Genomic DNA, 19,081 nt, shown 5'->3' on the forward strand with positions numbered 1-19,081 from the left:
CCTTTCTATGTCTCTCATCCACTCTTAAATCTAAACATCTAATTGACATCGATGAATCTTCCACTTCTGTCCTTGCAATTCGATAGATCCTTTCGAATTCACTCTACGTCCCTTTCTCCCCAATCCATCTCTCTTAATGAAATCCGATATCATGATCATTCCGATTAGACCCTCTGGGAAGTCTCCAAGTTTCTCTCAGAGGGGGTTCTGTTGTCCTCGAACTCCCTATCTTCGCCAGTGGGGTTACCAGCCAAGTCTTTGGCGTCAACGGCATTTTGAGCTCGGGTGAGTTTGATGTCCTTGGTGAATAAGATACAGAAGATGGGAGGGAAGATGGCGACGATCAAAGCACCGAGAACGAGCTTGTACCTATTATAGTCAATCAGTCATATTAGCGTACGACCCACTCGAATGTATCTGTATACTCACATGACACTTTGGTACGCGGTGATAGCACCGATTCTGATAGGGTCATCTTGAGGGTAAAGAGCAATTTGGGTGATTGATCCGTAAAGGTCAGCAAGCAAGGTGGCGTTGGTAGTTGGGACGTGTTTAGCAAGAGCAGCAGGCATATGAGAAGCCCAGATTTGAGTGGCTGCAGCTGAACCGGCAGAGTTTCCAACTTCGGTGATCAACAAGACCATAGCGGTAACAGTAGCGACATCGACGTGAGCTACGGCAGCTTGAGCGGAAACTTGAATGGCGATAGCGGCGAAACCACCTCCGAGACCTTGGAGAACTTGACACATGACTAGTTCGGCGGTGTTACCGGTAGCTGATCGAGCTTTGAGCATCAATCCACATCCAATCAATCGAACGAGAAGACCAGCGAAGAGCATCCACTAAATGGTCGCAAGAACAGATATCAGTGAATGATCTTGATGAGAGAATAAGTCTGCTATTGACTCACCTTGAATCGTCGAGTAAAGTACATGATGATACCACCGCAGATACCGAAGATGGTGAGGGCGAGAGATTGAGTGGCACTGTAGTAGGTCAAGTCTCGGTAACTCCAGGTTTGGGTGACATAGACGTAACTATCACAAGGCAACAAGTCCAGTCAGCAAAGTTCTCACTGATTGCAGACTACCATAGTAGTCGCAACTCACGAGTAAAGATAGGTGTATTGGAGGTAGAAAGAGACAAAGTCGGTGAAACCAATCAAACAGGCACCGAGGATAGGTCCTCGCTTGAGCCATCTCATGGGTACGACGGGTCTTCGGGGTACTTTCCATTCGTAGACGAGCATGAGTGGGAAAAGAACAGCACCGATGGTGACCATGGCGATCTGTACGGAGTTCCAAGCTCATCAGCCATCATAGTATATCCTATATGACAAATAGTGCTGAGAGAAACCACCACTCACCATACTAGCGTTGTGCCATTGACCTTTGGCGGAAGGAGCGAGACCAAGAGGAAGGAGGATCAAAGCGAGAGAAGCAGCGATCAAAATAAGACCAGCGAGATCCATCTCAATGGCGGCGTCAGTGATGACCTTGGACCAGGGTCTAAAAGCGTAGGGGAAGTTAGCGTCCGTTGTAAAGCGAGTGCAAAGTGGGAAGACATGACTTACTTGTAAGCATTTGGTTGAGCTTTGATGTGATCCAACTTCTTGGCTTTCCATTGAGCCCAGAAGAGGGTAGCGATGATGGGAGCGAGGGAAACGGGCACAAGGATGGCGAACTGAAGGAGCAGGAGAGAATTGCATCAGCATATAAAATTAGATTGGACCGTCTGTGTCAATTGCGCTCACCATAGCATAACCCCATCTCCAGTTTGGCAAGACACCTTCGGCGATCTCGGCGGAGACAAAGTTGTTGATGATGAAAGGAGCTGATACAAGACCCGTGACGAGACCTCTGAATTGATGATCGAAATGTCAGCATGTCACAGAACGATAATGAGATATTTTACGTGATGGACTAGACTAACCTCCATCTCAAATTGGTCATATCGGCAATGACGATCTGTTGGAGCATTTGAAGACCAGTGTATCCGAAAGAGTACAATACCTGACCACCGGCGATTTGATTGACATCGTTGGCAGTGGCAATGACAATCTATACAGACAAGATCAGTTTCAGAGACAGTGTGCGCTATGACTGGTGTACTCACGTATCCAACGACGTAGAGAACAGTGACGATGACGAAAGTCTCGGCTCGACCGACGCTACAGCGGAGACAAGGTCAACATGTAGCTTAAATAAGCGAGAGTGATTATAAAGGATACCCACACATCAGCTAGTTTTGCCATCAGTGGTTTACCGACTGCGATGATGATGGCATTGGCGGTGGAGATGGTTCCTGAGACAGAGTGCTTGAGGACAGACGAGGTCCTTTGGGGATGCAATTTAGTGTGAGCGTCAGTTACATTCTTATAACACGACTATCAAACGATTGTTCAACCATGCTCCTCGGCCGCGTCCACCCGATACAGGAATCATCAAGGAAGGACAAAGCGTCGTCTTCCATCAATCGATCAATCGATCATATCGTATCGGAAGGGGCGCAAGGGTTTGAGGGTGCAGGGGAAGAGCAAAGAGGAAAGAAGGACAGAAATTGAACATGCACTTACGCGTAGGAGAGGTATTGCCATGTAGTGACACCTGGACAAGACGAGTTGAAATATCAGTACAAGATCACTGACAAGATAAATGGGCGGCTCACCATCAAGAGAATAGATGTAAGCCGATAGACCGATACTGCGGTGCGATCGCGATTATCAGTTATACAGCAACGACTATGGGTGGATATGGTAGTGTCACGGGGTTTATGCATCGGTTACCTGACTTACCCAACAAACAAGAACCACTTGGAGGTAGGACCCCTATCAAATCAAATCCATCGGATTAGCAACTATCCATCTAGATCACATACGTGTGGGTACTCACCAAACAGCCTGAAGAGCTTCTACTTTAGCGACACCAGCCAGCATATTCTCTTGCGATGAATTATCATCGTAGAATTGAGCACCACCTTCTTGATCGTTCAGATCTTGGTGTGGGATAGTCTTCTTACCCTCCTCTTCGTTGGCGTCGATGTGATCATTGTCGAATCGTCGACTGGTAGAAGAGTATGATAACTCTGGTGCGGTAGATGACATCTTAATTTGATTCTTTTCCCTACCTTATGATCGTCTTGTGTATGTATTTGTATGTTATACAAGAAAGGAAAGAAAAGGAAGAGTGAAAGTGGGGGTTAAGATATTTTATCAGATAAATATATGAATTTAAATTCTGAATCCTTGATCGTGAAAATCGAAAAATTGTGTTGGAGCTGTAAGGTAGCGTAACATACAGGAGTGACGTTGTTTTACCTGGTGGTCTGGAAAAACTACGAGAACTCATAAAGTTATGGTAAAAACTTCCGAATTTACTTGAAAGAGTAATAAAAGCATGGTTCTTATTTACCCTTTTCAGGTTTAGTTGACATGACCTTATCTGATACGCTTTCAGTCACTTTGGACGAGATCGGAAGCTTTCGCAAATAGCAACTCACTGCTGCAGCTCAACCGGTAAATGATCGAAAAGTTTTCTCTTTTTATGCATGGTTGCCTCACCCGGAATAGGGTAAGACGGAACCATTCTTGGGAAGAGGGTGGGGTTTAGAAAGATCATGCCATGTGCACGCATCGGGTGCTAGACCCGAAACATTCAGATCCTCAAGATTGATTGCCATCCGCACATCCCGGGAGGAATGGGTAGAGGGAGGGTTCAGGTATAAAGATGCTTCTTTCCGGTACTTCTTCTTGGCGCAGTGATCGACTGATCGACTGGTAAGGTGATGGTGCGCAGTGCACAGAAGCTGATGGTGAGACTCGTCTTCGGTCGCGTATGAACGAGGACCCGCTCGATGATCATAGTTCATAGTATACTATGATGTGCTACTCCGTTGTAGAAGTGGGGCGGATGTACTAGTCTTCTTTTTACTCCAACAGTCTACGTCATGCTACCTATTCTCCAGCAGTGAAGCAAAAGAAAGGAGAACATCCCTATCTCACCTCGGTCATCAGTATGGTATTTGTACGATCGCAGCTCCAATTTCTCAGTCTAGAATCCTACCAACTTGGATTGCTAAGGGTTAGCCTCCCAGAATTCTTCAGATCGGCCGAAAGTTTGAGCTTGAATCCAAACATGTGGTACAGCAGTATGGATGTGTGATCAGGGACGACCAGAACGATCGGAACAGAACAGCCTGACTTACAGTTTGAAAAACTTCTTTTGTTCTGTTGAAGGATCGTCGTGTTTACCTGCCACCGCCGTTAGACGGATAAACATCACCAACAACAGACAAGGATGATACTGTACAAACATTGAATTACAGTTCAACATCCCGAGTAAAGGTTCGTTTACGTTAAGAATCCAACCCAAGAATAGTCATGCAAAGCCATTGAAGAAAATCGGATACAATCCTAGTACTGTACAAACAAAACAAACAAACAAAAGTTGCTGCGGGGTGAATGCGATTGGATGATCAGCGCAAATCCCAGATCCCAGAGTTCGGGATTGGACCTGATCTGCACAGTCCCCAAGATACACATGTACATGTACATGTACCTTGCTTTACCTTAAGAGGAAGTCTGCTAAGCGATCGTGGAAAAACTTTTATTAACGAGTATAACCATGATCAGCAAATAAACGAGAGCTGCGTGGTAAGACAAGAAAGTTTAATGGACGGAATAATCAAATTTGCCAAGATCGCATGGATTGTTCACGTGCTTGTCGCGTGTGAGTTAATCATACGAAAATGTTGAAATTGAAATTGAAATTCCCAGTTTAATGGATGCTAGATTAGATTAGAACATGCGAGTATAAGGCTATCCAGATCATACAGCGTTGATAAAGTACGATTGAGCCTGCGATCCACATTCACAGGCAGATTACTGAGTACTGAAAGAGAATTAGAGGAGACCAGCCAACGATTAACAATGGTCCGATTCAAAAATCGATATCTCCTTGTGGAATTCCTCATCCCATCTACATTGACTCCTACTATCCCTAACCCTACACAACTATCAGAGGAAGAAGCCCTCAACCTGTACCTCGAATACAATCCCCAACAGGCGGCCGAAGAAGATGAAGACGGTGATGACGAAGATGATGATGAGATTGGATTATCGGCAATACCTAAAATACCATTCGTCGTACCCACTTCCCAGCCAGCTTTGGGTATAGGAGACGAACAAGTTATATATAAAGCTGTCAGGGGTTGTATACAGGATGTATTTGGTGATGAAGGTTGGGCGAGGGTAGCTAGTAGTTTCAGAGGTGAGTTATCTTTTCTCTCGCTCCAGTCAAACCTCAACTGGTATGGCAGTATATCAAAGTGGAAAACCGTATTTCCCAAGCTAAATTTCACTATGAACAGTGATATACCACTCCCCACTTACGACACTCACATTCATCCGAATCGCTCGACCATACTACCGTCTCATATGGTCCGGACTCACCTTCCTCTCTTCCCTAGGAGGTAAACAGGTTATACCGAGAGTAGTCGGCGTATCAGGGACGATCAAGAAATTGCAAAATCGAGGAATCAGTTATCATCGATTGGTAGTTGCTCAACTTATCGCTTATTCCCTCTCGTCTGCCGATGAGGGGCTGAAGATAAGTGGAGGAGGTGCGAGTGCGGGAGAGAAGAGGTTGGAGAAGGATGGTGAGAGGGAGAGGGAGGAGATTGGAAGATTGACAGAAGGACAGTAATATCTGCTTAGAAGAAGATTTATCGTGCTGTAATCATTGCTCTGCACTCTAATCGTCATTCCTACCCATACCACATCTTACAGTCCAAAGTATAGAATTAGTTAAGAGATCTTAAGCGTTCTGCTACAATGTAAAATATGTTGTATAATGATGATGTATATCCTAGCTGATCAACAATATCCAGTCCAATTGTTTGATCCTATTTCTTTCATGACAAAAACGACAGAGAGAAACGCATATACATAGATAGGCCTTATTTACGATAATTACTGCTTATAAAACTTTGTCATAACTCAATACTGATAGTTAATGGTGAACCCGAACAAAGAGAAAAGGAAATCGGAATATCCCAAATGAGGAAAAGAAATATATTCAATCGCGCTTATCTTCTTCCCAGACTAGAGGAATAAGGCCTTAAGCCGTCGAAGAAGTTTAAATTGATGATCGATGGACCCAAGTGATATCTGGTAGCTTGTTTGGTATTTCGATCAACCGGAAAAAAAGAAGAAAAAACAGGAATCTTTATACAATTATATTTCTCTCAACATTGCAAATACACTCTGCAGACTACGGTTGAATCTGACTTTGACCCTGACCCTGTCCTTGAGCAACCTCTTCCAATCTCTGTTCCAACCCTTTTCCCAAACCTTCCCTCTCCCATTCACCTTCACCCAGACCCAACCCGCCTAACGCGCCAGGACGGCCAGACGAGTAATTATCGAAAGACGATTTCGGTTGAACCTGTCTACCTTGTACTGGGCCTTGAGGAGGGGGTGTAGCTCCAGGTCCAATACCTCCAGCGGTCACTGGACTTAGATCGCCCGAAAGGGGATTATGAGGTGACATGACTGGTGATCGAGTTGACATGGATGGTGAAACCGTTCCAGGTAAATGATCAGGTGATAAATTACCTGAAGTTATATCTTCCAAAGAAGTTACCTTTGTAGGTAAAGATAATAAAAGATCGTTTGGTGACAAGTACGAGATACGATGTTTGTTCTTGTTTGGTGAGATGTGGGATGGTAGGGATGTAGGTGTTAGTGTTTGGAAGGCATTATTGGGGCTCTATAGGTAATCATATACAGGAATTAGCAATGTCCAAGTATGATATATCACTAATTGGGAGGTATCAACTTACATCTGAACTAGGTGATGCAGCCCTGTCATCGGCTACTACACTGTTCTCGGGTTGACCAGGTAAAGTGGTAGCACCTGCTGAGGGTCCACCTCCGAAGGCTGACGCCCAACCTCCAGGAACTTGAGGACCGGTACTGATTCGTTGAGGCATAGCAGGTCGAGGAACAGTTCCAGGCAGACCTTGTTCTCCAGCCGTGGGACTAAGTTGACTTGAGTTCTGTCCGGTCCCAATAAAGCCAGCTGATTGCTGTTGTTGGGTGTTTAGTTGACCTAAAATCGGAGGGGAAGTAGCTGGAGAAGTGATCGAAGAAGTTTTCGATGCGATTGAGATCGGTGAAGGTGACCTCGAATGGATATTACCACTTGAACCTCGAGGACCAGAGGAAATCTTTCTTGGGATACTGGAAGAAGATTGTCTGGCCATGCCTACACCAATGGTGGACGGAACAGGAGCAGGGGCAGGAGCTTCGATTTCCAATCCTTCAAATCCCCTGCTCGTACCGTCTAACCCACCCGCAGTCAACGCTTCGACGGCATCGTCCAATACCGTTGGGACAGTATGGTCCAGTGCGGATCCATGAGAGAGATGCGATAATCTACTGGATTTGTGATTGAGGGTATGATGTTGTTGTTGATGGGTTGGATTAGGGTTGAGAGATAACGACGCGACAGGAGGTAATTCTATATCTCTTTCGAATATGGCTGATCCGGACGAGTGGATAGAAGAGGGTGAAGAGGGTCTAGATAAGTGATGAGAGTGAGTTTGAATAGGTACAGATGGTGAGGGTGTACCGGAGGTAGATTTGGGAATGGGTTGTTGGAGCGTGGAGGGAGGTGATGAACCCAGTTCGGATGAGTGGGATCTACCTTGACCTATGGGTCGGACGGGCGATGCATCTCGTGATGCGAGTGGAGAGCGCGATCTTTGGGGTGTACGAGATCCCCTCTGGCGGGGAGTGAGCGCGGGAGAAGGTTCTCGAGGATCAGCGTTAGGTGGTGGAGGGGGGAGGTCAACGGGAGCTGCTCGGATGGATGAGATGGATCAGTATACAGGTCACGACGAGATGATTTAGCTGTTACTCACACAGTTGCGCTCCAAGAGGAATTTGAGTCATCGCGATTGAGGATGTGTGTGGTAGTGCAAATTTGATCACTTGGGAAGAAGTGCGTTCTTCTAAGATTGACTCTTGATGGGAACTTGAAGGAGTGGTCGAGCTGTATCGTGCTCTGTTGTACAGCTGCGATAGGCCTAGCAGTGATCACACCTCGAGGGCGAAACTGTGGATGATTTGCTGTGCGGAAACCCTCTCCAGATGTTGGACTGGTTGAGGGTGATGAGTGATGTGTGATTAGGGTTGCGCGTGGTGAAGGTGAAGGTGAGCGTGAAGTGATGACAGCGGGGGCCCTGCTTTCGACTGGGTAACACCGCTTTCAGCTCGGTAGATGAGAGTCTGGATCTTAGGGATCAAGCTGGGGTGGTGGGTGGAGCGTAATCACAGTTGGGTGTTGACTGCTAGGATGTATGGTCTATTTCATGGTTGGGTGGATGGGGTGGTCGTATCAACATATCAAGCGGTATGCATGGATATGGACAAGGGGGGTAAGGAAGTAGGTTGTAGCATGTAGTGTAAACCGCCGGAAACGGTTGGTGTTTATATATGGTTCATATATGGTAGATCACCTTATTCAAGTCATCCACATATCATTCACCCATTGACCCGTTACCGAAGATGAACAAGTCGATAACATATTTGATCCTTTTCGTTCAGCTGAAAACAAACCCCCACAGAGCCATGTCAATAGCTTCATCCTCCTCTAGAGGAATCAAACATGCGCTCACAAGATCGTCAAGATGTACTACTTCAGCTCGATTGACTCAGCAGAAAATAGATATACCGTCCTTTCTCCTTCCAGGTCTTTCGGTCCGACATCAATCCAGCTCGTCCGAAACTAACAAACGAAGGGATAAGGAGAGGTATAATTATAATACCTCGTTGAGCTTTTCTGATGCTCCTGATCCAGATGTAAGTACCAGCTCAACGCCAATTGGTCCGTGGTTTCGTAGCTGATACATACGGTTATAGCATGTTCACTGGAGGAGAGTGACGGCTTCCGAGCTGACGTCCCGTAAAGAACCTCCTACAAGGGTGAAGATGCTAGTAAGAGATTTCATAGATGATAGTCTATATAATGTATGTTAGCTCTCTTACGTTTCTGAAGCACAGGAAAGCTGATATTTGACCATATGATAGCCGAGTTATGGATATTTCTCCCGAAATGCTACGATTTTCACCCCTCCAAAGGAAGGATTCGATTTTTCAAGTTTCGCAGATACGGCTGCTTTCCAGGAAGCTGTCGCTGAGAGGTACGAGAAGGAATATGGTTTGGAACCTACTACGGGACAGACAGGGGGATTGGGTAGACAGGTTTGGCATACCCCGACAGAGTTGTTCAAGGTGGGTTATACTACTTCACAATACAAATATATATCATACTATATGCTAACTTTGTCCGTGATACGATCATCTTCTATCCTCTACACAAACGTATGATTTGGATATAACCATCCCACTCAATAACCCCAGCCTTATTACGCCCGTACCCTCCTCTCAGCAATCCTCCAATCTTACAAACTCAATCATTTCCCACATGAACCCCTTATACTATACGAAATAGGAGCAGGTAACGGTTCATTCATGATTGACTCCCTCCATTACCTTCAACAGAACTATCCAGAGATATACGAAAAAGTAGAATATCGAATTATCGAAATTTCAGCCTCGTTAGCGAAAGGTCAAAAGGAAAGAGCAGAGAAAGAGGGGTTTGGAGATAAAGTGACTGTGATCAATTCGGATTTTTTCAAGTGGGATGGAACGATTGATGGGGTTAGCAAAGGTGGGGAAGCTTGTTTTGTGGTGGCTTTGGAGGTATTTGTGAGTAAAATCTTGGCTTTGGCGAAATCAGCTTCAAGTCAACTTTTCAAAGTGACTGCTGATAGCTTTTTTTGTTCATCATACTAGGATAATTTTGCCCACGACATGATCCGATACGACATCTCGACCCTCACACCTTTCCAGGGCGTAGTCGCGATCGATGCAAGTGGAGATTTCTCCATGATCTACGAACCCATTACCGATCCCCTCATTCGACGAGTACTAGCATACAAAAGACTCTTACCTCCTAGTTCATCAACTACACCCCCGCTGTCGTCTCCTCTCTTATACTCTGGCTTGCTCAGATCGTTATACACAAGTTTACCATTCTCAGCCAATTTATCTCAACCCGATTTCTTACCTACCAAATCGATTTTGTTTTTAGAACATCTGCGAGAAAAATTACCCAATCATCGATTGTTGATTTCTGATTTCGATACGTTACCTGATGCGGTGGAAGGTAGGAATGGACCGGTAGTCCAGACTAGGTATGGAGGAAGTATGATCCCCTGTGAGACGTTTTTGGTCAAACAGGGTTATTTTGATATTTTCTTTCCTACTGGTGAGTTACACATAACTCGCTAGATAACAAATGATCATCAAGGTCAAGAACCAAGAATGCGATCAATCAAAAGGGTGGGAGATTGATTGAACTGACCAAATTTTCTTTCCTGTTTTTGGTTAGATTTCGAGCTTTTAAGAGACATTTATTCAGTAATTATGAATTCACCTTCACCTTCTTCCACATCGACTTCACCTTCAACCTCTTCAGCTATACCACCCGCATTTAACAAACCCAGCAAACAGCCTAAACCACTATCCAAAGATTTCTTCTCTGGTGTTCAAGGATTCAGAAGAAGACAAGTCAACATATACAAACATGATGAATTCATAAACAAGTATGGTGATCAACAGCAGATTATAGCAAAGACGAATTTGAGAAACGGTGAGAATGTCATGAAACAATTGTATGATAATGCGAAAGTCATGTTTTAGTAAAGACAACTTAAAAGGATTTCATATATATCAGCGATTTTTGGGTCATAGAGGATTAGGGGATTCTTTAATATATATATAAATATACCAAGCATGAATAACCAATATATACTTGAAAGGTCATGTCCTTTCAATGTTTACTGTTTTGATACCGGTAGTCCTGTCCCCCTCTGACAAGTTTCAGAGTCGACTGATGATTATAAGCGACTCGGCCGTACAATGACATGACATGACATGACATGAAAATTCATTATGAGTCATCTAGATATTATACAAAATTATAACATGGAAACGTTCGTCTTTGTCTTCGTCCTGTTCGAGTCGAACATCTGAAATTTATTCAAAGTACAAACAAAAGCCCAATGTATGAAATTACAACTGAAACAATCATCATGAAACAACCTATGTATCGTTATATACAAGTTTTTTTCCCCTTCCTTACATCTGTTTAATGACACAAGCTGAAATCGACATGATTTTATATCGTACGAAAACTTTACTCTCACCTACAAAATACAACTCGAACAGCCGACCCAGATCCAGATCGGGGTGAAAATCCATCCATTACCTACCCATGTACAGTATACGTCTCTCTTACACCTCTTTTCCTAATACCAACAACCATAGGTTCTCTACTACTTCCAATCCCCATACTTTCAAAATCATCTTGATCTTGGAAACTCAATCTCCTTCCATCTTTCTTTTTATTATTATTCCTATTGCCCGTACCAGTACCTGTACTAGTCGTATAAGTCGTCTCGAACGTTTCAATCCTACGATCCCTCTTCCCCGCACCGAAACTACCACCTCGACTCCCACTCCCATTTCCACTGGAGGTGACCGTGGGAGTGGTCAACCTTTCACTTTCACTGGACGAAATTGATTTCCTTCGTTGTGATTGCACTTGTAATTCCTGTTGTCTTCTCTCATCTTTCTTCGTTCCTCTTATATCCGTCGTACCGATATTCAAATTCAACACCGGTCTTCTCCCACCAACAGAACTGATCATTCTTGCTTTTGAGCTGTGACTCTGACTCGTGGAAGTAGGAGTCTTAGGTATAAATCTATCATGTAATCTCTCTAATTCAAAATCGATCTCAGCTTCTCTGATTCTCCTTAGATCCTTCATATCCCTATCCCTTTCCATCTTCTCCCTTCTTCTAAGTTTAGATTCGGCTTGTCGTCTATTCTTCCAGTTGAGTATACTGTCCAATACCCATCTTCCTATCCACCCTACACCCAATCCGAGTGTGCATCCAACCCCCACCAATCCACCTATAAATACCACCAGGGGGTAAAAAGCTTCTAGCACTCTTCGTACCACGCTTAGAGGAGCAGAGATGAACGTCCCGTATAGTGTGTAGAGTACAACAAGTATAGGATACAATATAACTTTGAGCAGTTCTTTGAGAAGGTATAAGAGATTGAGAAGAAGTGGTAATGGCGTAGTAAGGATAGTAGCCAGCAGGTAAACAGGGTAGAGTAATACCCCAAAAAATAATCGCCACCAACTTGTACCTGGTTGTGGTGGGAGGGCAGATGGGATGGGATTGGGAATAGGAGGGAAACCGTATGGCAAATGAGGATAGGAGGGGACTTCCATCGAGGAAGGTGGTGAGTGAGATTGTCGGATGGATGAGGTGGTGGGATTTGAGGAAGGGAAGATGTCCAGGTCGTCTGAACGGGTCAGGATTTGGAAGATCAAGTAGAGCGAAACTACGTATACTGTTGAGGGGTTAGCATGTTTTGATAGAAGGGGTGTATCATGTATGAGGGGGATAGTAGCAGGGAGATAATAAGATTAGATAGATGTGAAGGGGACGAGAAACATTCGTTGGGAGTGACTGTGAAGAAGAGCGGTAGAGGTGTACAACATGCTCTAAGTCATGAACAGGTCCACAGTCTCTTCTAGAATCGTATGGATGTATTGAGCAGCGTTACTCACAGACAGCTCTGAGTGGGGAAGTAGGTTCATTCCTCTTCCTTCCTCTCCCTCCTGCCCTATGTATCTCCTCTAGCTCTTCGATCTCCCAGTCGCTCAGATCCCTCGTCGAGCTATGAGAGTACGATCGCGCGGTGTTGGTCGATGCACCTCTTGGACGTGACGGTCGTAGATGGGAGGATGATGGGATTGGCGAGGGTGGGGTAGGTAGACGGGGGATAGAAGTTGAGGAGGACGAGGAGGATGTAGGTGATTCGGACATGTTGGTGGGTACACTTGATCTTGAGCAGAGAGGAAATTGATCTCAAGGAGAAGAACCTTACTTCACGTATACTTCCTACTGTGGGGTTGTTGTTGTTATTGTTGTTGTTGAGAGGAATGTCGCTCTGTCTCACAGTGATAAACTTTATTTACAATCTGCGATTTTCGATCGACGTGTTTGTCGTTGTAAGGCACTGTTGTTGGTGTTCACGCGATCATCGTCTACTGTAATTGAAGATGATGATGTGAGTATATATATAGTGATGAGTAAGAAGTGTTAAGATAGAGATGTACACAATGGTTGTCTGTTATACATATATATATATGTATGTACATGCGCTTTGTAGCAATCGAGTAGTAAGTAGTACATCATCCTCTATGATCCTATAGTACTCGTTTCACTGGAATTGATGGAATACAACTCAGGCTGAGATGCGGAGTATCCATACTCTGTTTCGTTACGTAATCTACACTATCATGCACGGTCCATCCGAATTGTGAAAATAAACTCACCGTAACCGACTCGGATAAAGAGTCGAATCAGTTACTGGCTCGTTATCATGCTGAAAACTCTACATGATACACTTGTCATCGATCCAATACAACCTTGGAAACATCCTTCTCTTGAGCAATTGACCTATTGTCTATACATCTGACATCCGGACAAAATGTCTTCAGAACAAGATTTCACCAAAAGGAAACTATGGGGGTAGGTGCTCGCTCTTATCTTTCCAAATTTGGGAAAGGTCATCAACGTTAGATTTGTAGCTTATTCATGACTGGTCTCGTAGCGGTCGATTTACAGGATCAACAGATCCACTGTGAGCTTTTTGAAGACCATAATCCTTCACACAATCCGAAAGCTAATAGTCTTCCACATACGTAGGATGCACGAATTCAACCAGTCTCTCAAATATGATAAACGAATGTACGCTGCCGATGTCAAAGGTTCAATTGCCTTTTCGAAAGCATTGTTGAAGGCTGGTATCGTGAATGAAAAGGAACAGAAGGAGATTGAGAGGGGATTGAAGATTGTCGAAGGTGAATGGGCTGAAGGCAAGGTGAGTTGAGCGATTGACAAATGTCACTTATTCAGAAGATATCACCTTGTAGTTTAGTATTTGATTGCAGTTTACTGATATTTATAAATTGTGTTATCAGTTCGCCATCCAGCCCGACGACGAAGATATCCACACCGCCAACGAAAGACGATTATCTGAAATTATCGGTAAAGACATTGGAGGTAAATTGCATACTGGTAGATCTAGGAATGACCAGGTTGCTACCGACATGAGAATCTGGCTCGTGAGTCGTCTGCGTCTTATCAGCTCAACTGTCAATCTCGCTTCACTGAATAGCTGATGAATCTCCCTTGAATCCGTTGTAGATGGATGAATCCGCCCAAGTCGAACAATATCTCAAAGACCTCCTGAACGTCATGGTCTCCCGAGCTGAAAAAGAAGTCGACGCCATAATGCCAGGATATACCCATCTCCAACGAGCCCAGCCCGTCCGATGGTCACACTTACTCTTATCCCACGCTCAATCGTTTTTATCTGATTTGGATAGACTCAGACAACTCCAACCTCGTATCTCGGTCTTACCATTAGGTTCAGCAGCTTTGGCAGGTAACCCTTACTCCCTCGATAGGGAATTACTCAGAAAGGAATTAGGTTTCCAATCGATCGGTGAGAACTCGATGCACGCTGTAGCGGATAGAGACTTCATTGTGGAATGGTTACAATGGGCTAGTTTGTTACAAATTCACATGTCGAGAATGGCAGAGGATTTGATCATCTACTCGTCGGCTGAATTTGGTTTCGTTCAATTGAGTGATGCTTATTCGTGAGTCATCCAAAAATTCCATATACCCCTCCTTCATTCCATAATGTTTTCACGTGGTTCAAGTGTATATCTACCATTTCGAACATGAAGGCTAATATTCGCTTGTTGTTTTACGTAGCACCGGATCATCCATCATGCCCCAAAAGAAGAACCCCGACTCCCTTGAATTGCTTCGAGGTAAAGCAGGACGAACCTTCGGTCAGATGGCTGGATTTATGATGTCCTTGAAAGGTGTACCATCAACTTACAACAAGGATCTGCAAGAGGATAAGGAACCATTGTTCGATGCTGTTGATACTATCTCTGCGGCGTTGAGAATCGCTGAGGGCGTGATTGCTACTTTGACTGTGAGTATTGCATTCATCAATCGGAGATATTCAAGGGGCGATGGCAGAGAATGTATCATGAGTTTAAACTCCTGCCATATGTCGTTATCATCCTCTTTCATTTTCGTCTTCCAATCTAAACCAAGTGCTCATGCTGATATTTTGTAAACTCACAGATCAACCCTACAAAGATGTCCCAAGCTCTCACTATGGACATGCTAGCAACCGACATAGCAGATTACCTAGTCCGAAAGGGAGTACCATTCAGAGAGACGCATCATATCTCCGGACGATCCGTCGCTTTGGCAGAACAGCAAAAAATCCAAATCTCAGATTTGATGATGGAACAATGGAAAGAGCTCAGTGAGCATTTCACGGATGATGTGATGGACGTTTTCGATTTTGAGAACTCCGTGGAGAAACGAAATGCTATTGGTGGACCGGCTAGATCGATGATTAAGAGGCAGGTTGATATCGCCAGAGAGAGGATTGGAAAGTAATCGAATCGAGTTCGATGAGAAGATGAAACGGTGAGGGAAGGGAAGGTCAAGTGGCTGGGAATTCTATAGACGGATAGTAACTCATTGAGCATTATAGATTGATAAACTATAAAATACTCAATAATAAACATGAATATACAATCTCTTAGTATGTTAGTATCTGTGCATGCAATATTTTCAGAAAAACTGCTGTACATGAATGACACTATGCATTTGAATTGCTGAAAATGACATGAGATGAATGTCTAACGATAAAAAGTCCCTTTTATACAACTACCACTATGTAATATGAACACTCCCAATGATCAATGTCCACCTTATATACATCAACACCCCCAACTTCCATCAGAGACTTCCTTCTATCGCCTTTACTGATCACTTCCAAGCAGAAGGTATTTTCCCAATCTTGTCTTCCCACCATTCCACTCTTTCTTTCTCTTCGTCCTCTACAACCTTGACCAACCTTCCACCACCAAACTCCCTTTCTCTCCATAAACTCTTCAAACGCTGTTCGGCATCACACCAAAAAACCTTCCATTTCCCATCATTTGTCGTTTTGAATCCATTGGATCTTTCGAAGTACCACTTGTTAATTGGATTATCCGATCGACTCCTCCATACCAAGTCCTTTCCCGTTCCTACACCCCTCAAGGATCCTATCGAGGGATTGGAAGCATCCAGTAGACCAAGACCATACGTTTCATCCCGTAAGGCGACCCAGAGGAAATCTACCGTACCATCACCTTGATGTAATGGATTAACAGCGAATTTATCCAAATAACATATTGGTTCTCTATTCATTTCCAAATCATCTCTTCCTTCCATCGTTACAATTGCCGCACCAGCATAATCACCCACAACAATCACGAAATCCAAATCGTTTTTCAACCTTCCATAAAATTGATCGTGATTAAGTTTCTTTTTAAAACTGGTTTCCAGTAAGTTGGTCAATTTGGGTATATTCACTTCTTCCATCGATCTAAGTACCCTGACTGGTAAACCTTTTCTGATAATCGTCGGTGTATCTCTAGTTATACCTTGTAACAAAGAATGAGGAAGGGATGCAGAATGTTTAGGTTTATTAGTTATCAAATTAGCTATCATCGATGAAGGTGATCGATGAGAAACTATCAATGCAGATGATTCTTTAGGCATATATTCTAAACATCCATTTGCTAAATTCAAATTTGCCAAAGCCGTTGGATGAGTTTCCCTCCATTCAGGTTGAAAAGTTCGATTTATATATGTATATTCGGATGAAAGGTTGATTGATAAATGAGGTAAACCCTGTCTTGCATAGGATGGTATACCACCTTCTTTATTGATAATCAATAATCTTAATGGCGTTAAATCGTAATTCGAATTACCCGTCGATGTCGATGTCGAAGTAGATGTTGAATTTGACATTGATTTAGCCAAAGCTAATAGGACTTTATTACTCTGTATTCTAGTTGATTTACATCCTTCATCCAATGCTACAGGGAGTAAAACTGGAATTTCACCTTCTTGAACTGCTCTTCTAACATGATCTAATCCTTCTTCTTCAATTACCACTTTCATCTTCTCTTTTTCTTTTGAATCCGTTTGATCCACTACATGAATTCTAGCTACAGTCGAGAAGATTGGTCTAGCAATGGCTCGATGTCTAGTCAAGAAATGAACGACCCTCTCCACTTCGTGTCTGACAATTGCACGTTGTCTTTGTAATTCGAATTTATCTTTAGGTTCATTAGGAGGTAAATCATCTCTGTCTACTACTATCACACTGACCAGACCCAATTTCTGAAGGTAAGCCATACCTCTACATATGGAATCTAATTGAGCGTCCGTAAAAGGTCCTTGGATTTTGACCAGTGCAGGTCGACGAATGATGGGGTTAAGGAGAGAATTAACAAGTTGGTTTTCTTCTTTAGGCTGGGTTTCGCTTGATGTACTTCCGGGAGGAGGAATGTCATTGGTCGGTGAGGGAGGGGGAGCGAATGAGGATAGGTAAGAACGGGAATCTCGGACGGAGGGTGATGCTTGAAGGATTGAGAGGATAAAGTCCTTAAATACCTCTTATCAGTCAGGTTCGATAGTCGCAGATTGTGAAAGATAAGAAAACTGGGTGGGACTCACATTATCCTCTGCGGCTATATCTGTGAGACCTTGGGAATCATGTTTGAGGCTGCGTTGCTATACCAATTGTCAGTTCACCTGTCCAACCACCAGTGATTGGAGCGACGAGTTGAAACTCACAATTAGACTAGGTGAAAATTTCCCTTTCCTCCTTATACCAGCCAAAGCATGATTTCTCACTGGTGTGAGAATACTTTGTATAGGTGCTTTCATCTTATCCCTATAGCTGGTACTTTGTTCTGCGCGAGGGGAGAATATTGTCTGGTATGATGGTCAGATGGGAAAAGAAATCAAACTCAAGTTTCTGAGAATCCAGGCTGCACCAAAATAAACACGAGCGAGTCATTTATCCGACTCAGTCAAGTGGAGGATGGATGGGATTTACCGCCGGTAGCTCACAACCTATCACTAGTGGTACAGTGTATATATGCATCTGCCTATCTCATTGATCAGGTTGAACGGATGTGCATCTGGAGGTTGATGGGTTATATGTATATATACAAATGATGCATGATGTTCGTTGAAGACCAGAACCCCCTCTTCCCCTCGTTCTTAAGATCCATCCAATCCGGGTTTATTCGGATAAATCCACTCTCATCGACCACCTCTCAAAGCGAGTACCAAATGGATGACAGCTCCTGCGTTGATCTTGTAATCTTGAATAGCTTTATCGTCGGCCCTATGAGACATCGTCCATGACGGATCAACCATTAGTCTTTTGAGTGGGTGGAACGATGAGAAACAAAGGACTTACATGGCTTTACCACCGAAGATCAGACGTTGTTGAACGGGTGGGATACCTGCTTTCTCCTCTACTCTCTCTTTCACTTTGTTGATCTATACCCATCCACAGAATATTTCAGCATGATGTGGTATAAAATGGTTTGGAGAAGAGGAAGTGAAATACTGACGGTCATATCTGGTTGAACATCGATATCGACCTAACATATCCCATCAGTATAATCATTGTATGATGTACACATGTTATCACTCACCTCTTTACCTGTAAGAGTCTACACAGCAAGATATTTCAGTGAATATGACCACGACCTTCTGACGGTAACGATCAAAGAAGGAAAGAATGATAGCGAAGGAGGGAGGAAAGGGGAAAGATGACTCGACATACCTTCACTTTAACGATCATGATGTGAGTGTCTGTCTGTCTCTAACTTCCTTTCTTCTTCTTTACCTCTATGATCTATCAGGTTGTCCTTGTCTCCTCTCAATCGAGTTCTGAGTGTGATTTCGAGATAGGTCGTCGTTAGTACTGTAGAGAGAGACAGAGAGAGAGATAGGAAAGAGTGAGTAATCGTTTTCCCCT

The 19,081-nt window shown here is 43.7% G+C and overlaps 8 protein-coding genes across 8 annotated transcripts; 3 read left to right on the plus strand and 5 right to left on the minus strand.

Moving 5' to 3' along the window:
- Positions 1–164: 164 nt before the first annotated feature.
- On the minus strand, positions 165–3,103 carry V865_007402 (uncharacterized protein; the record flags this gene model as incomplete). The annotated part of the gene is made up of 14 exons (XM_066231149.1): positions 165–369; positions 430–842; positions 911–1,037; positions 1,110–1,288; positions 1,367–1,508; positions 1,574–1,683; positions 1,754–1,859; positions 1,933–2,060; positions 2,116–2,170; positions 2,235–2,336; positions 2,576–2,606; positions 2,668–2,702; positions 2,795–2,827; positions 2,892–3,103. The coding sequence occupies 14 exons, from the start codon at positions 3,101–3,103 to the stop codon at positions 165–167; spliced, it is 1,878 nt and encodes a 625-aa protein (XP_066087246.1).
- A 1,824-nt stretch (positions 3,104–4,927) lies between these two features.
- On the plus strand, positions 4,928–5,702 carry V865_007403 (uncharacterized protein; the record flags this gene model as incomplete). Its single annotated transcript, XM_066231150.1, has 2 exons — positions 4,928–5,267; positions 5,368–5,702. The coding sequence occupies 2 exons, from the start codon at positions 4,928–4,930 to the stop codon at positions 5,700–5,702; spliced, it is 675 nt and encodes a 224-aa protein (XP_066087247.1).
- A 567-nt stretch (positions 5,703–6,269) lies between these two features.
- Positions 6,270–7,954, minus strand: V865_007404 (uncharacterized protein; the record flags this gene model as incomplete). The annotated part of the gene is made up of 3 exons (XM_066231151.1): positions 6,270–6,767; positions 6,841–7,859; positions 7,924–7,954. The coding sequence occupies 3 exons, from the start codon at positions 7,952–7,954 to the stop codon at positions 6,270–6,272; spliced, it is 1,548 nt and encodes a 515-aa protein (XP_066087248.1).
- A 678-nt stretch (positions 7,955–8,632) lies between these two features.
- V865_007405 (uncharacterized protein) lies at positions 8,633–10,768 on the plus strand (the record flags this gene model as incomplete). Its single annotated transcript, XM_066231152.1, has 6 exons — positions 8,633–8,863; positions 8,924–9,031; positions 9,092–9,295; positions 9,425–9,772; positions 9,860–10,334; positions 10,458–10,768. 6 exons carry the CDS (start codon positions 8,633–8,635, stop codon positions 10,766–10,768), a joined length of 1,677 nt encoding a protein of 558 aa, XP_066087249.1.
- Positions 10,769–11,336: 568 nt separating this feature from the next.
- V865_007406 (uncharacterized protein) lies at positions 11,337–12,972 on the minus strand (the record flags this gene model as incomplete). The annotated part of the gene is made up of 2 exons (XM_066231153.1): positions 11,337–12,493; positions 12,714–12,972. The coding sequence occupies 2 exons, from the start codon at positions 12,970–12,972 to the stop codon at positions 11,337–11,339; spliced, it is 1,416 nt and encodes a 471-aa protein (XP_066087250.1).
- A 667-nt stretch (positions 12,973–13,639) lies between these two features.
- On the plus strand, positions 13,640–15,642 carry V865_007407 (argininosuccinate lyase; the record flags this gene model as incomplete). The annotated part of the gene is made up of 7 exons (XM_066231154.1): positions 13,640–13,680; positions 13,763–13,792; positions 13,858–14,032; positions 14,133–14,276; positions 14,359–14,816; positions 14,935–15,163; positions 15,319–15,642. The coding sequence occupies 7 exons, from the start codon at positions 13,640–13,642 to the stop codon at positions 15,640–15,642; spliced, it is 1,401 nt and encodes a 466-aa protein (XP_066087251.1).
- A 375-nt stretch (positions 15,643–16,017) lies between these two features.
- On the minus strand, positions 16,018–17,973 carry V865_007408 (amino-acid acetyltransferase, mitochondrial; the record flags this gene model as incomplete). Its single annotated transcript, XM_066231155.1, has 3 exons — positions 16,018–17,688; positions 17,761–17,817; positions 17,881–17,973. The coding sequence occupies 3 exons, from the start codon at positions 17,971–17,973 to the stop codon at positions 16,018–16,020; spliced, it is 1,821 nt and encodes a 606-aa protein (XP_066087252.1).
- Positions 17,974–18,354: 381 nt separating this feature from the next.
- Positions 18,355–18,904, minus strand: V865_007409 (ubiquitin-like protein-NEDD8-like protein RUB3; the record flags this gene model as incomplete). The annotated part of the gene is made up of 5 exons (XM_066231156.1): positions 18,355–18,439; positions 18,515–18,597; positions 18,672–18,701; positions 18,756–18,773; positions 18,887–18,904. The coding sequence occupies 5 exons, from the start codon at positions 18,902–18,904 to the stop codon at positions 18,355–18,357; spliced, it is 234 nt and encodes a 77-aa protein (XP_066087253.1).
- Between the last annotated feature and the right edge of the window lie 177 nt (positions 18,905–19,081).

Source organism: Kwoniella europaea, chromosome 2 (assembly GCF_036810445.1).
Source record: "Kwoniella europaea PYCC6329 chromosome 2, complete sequence".
Classification (NCBI taxonomy): Eukaryota; Fungi; Basidiomycota; class Tremellomycetes; order Tremellales; family Cryptococcaceae; genus Kwoniella; species Kwoniella europaea.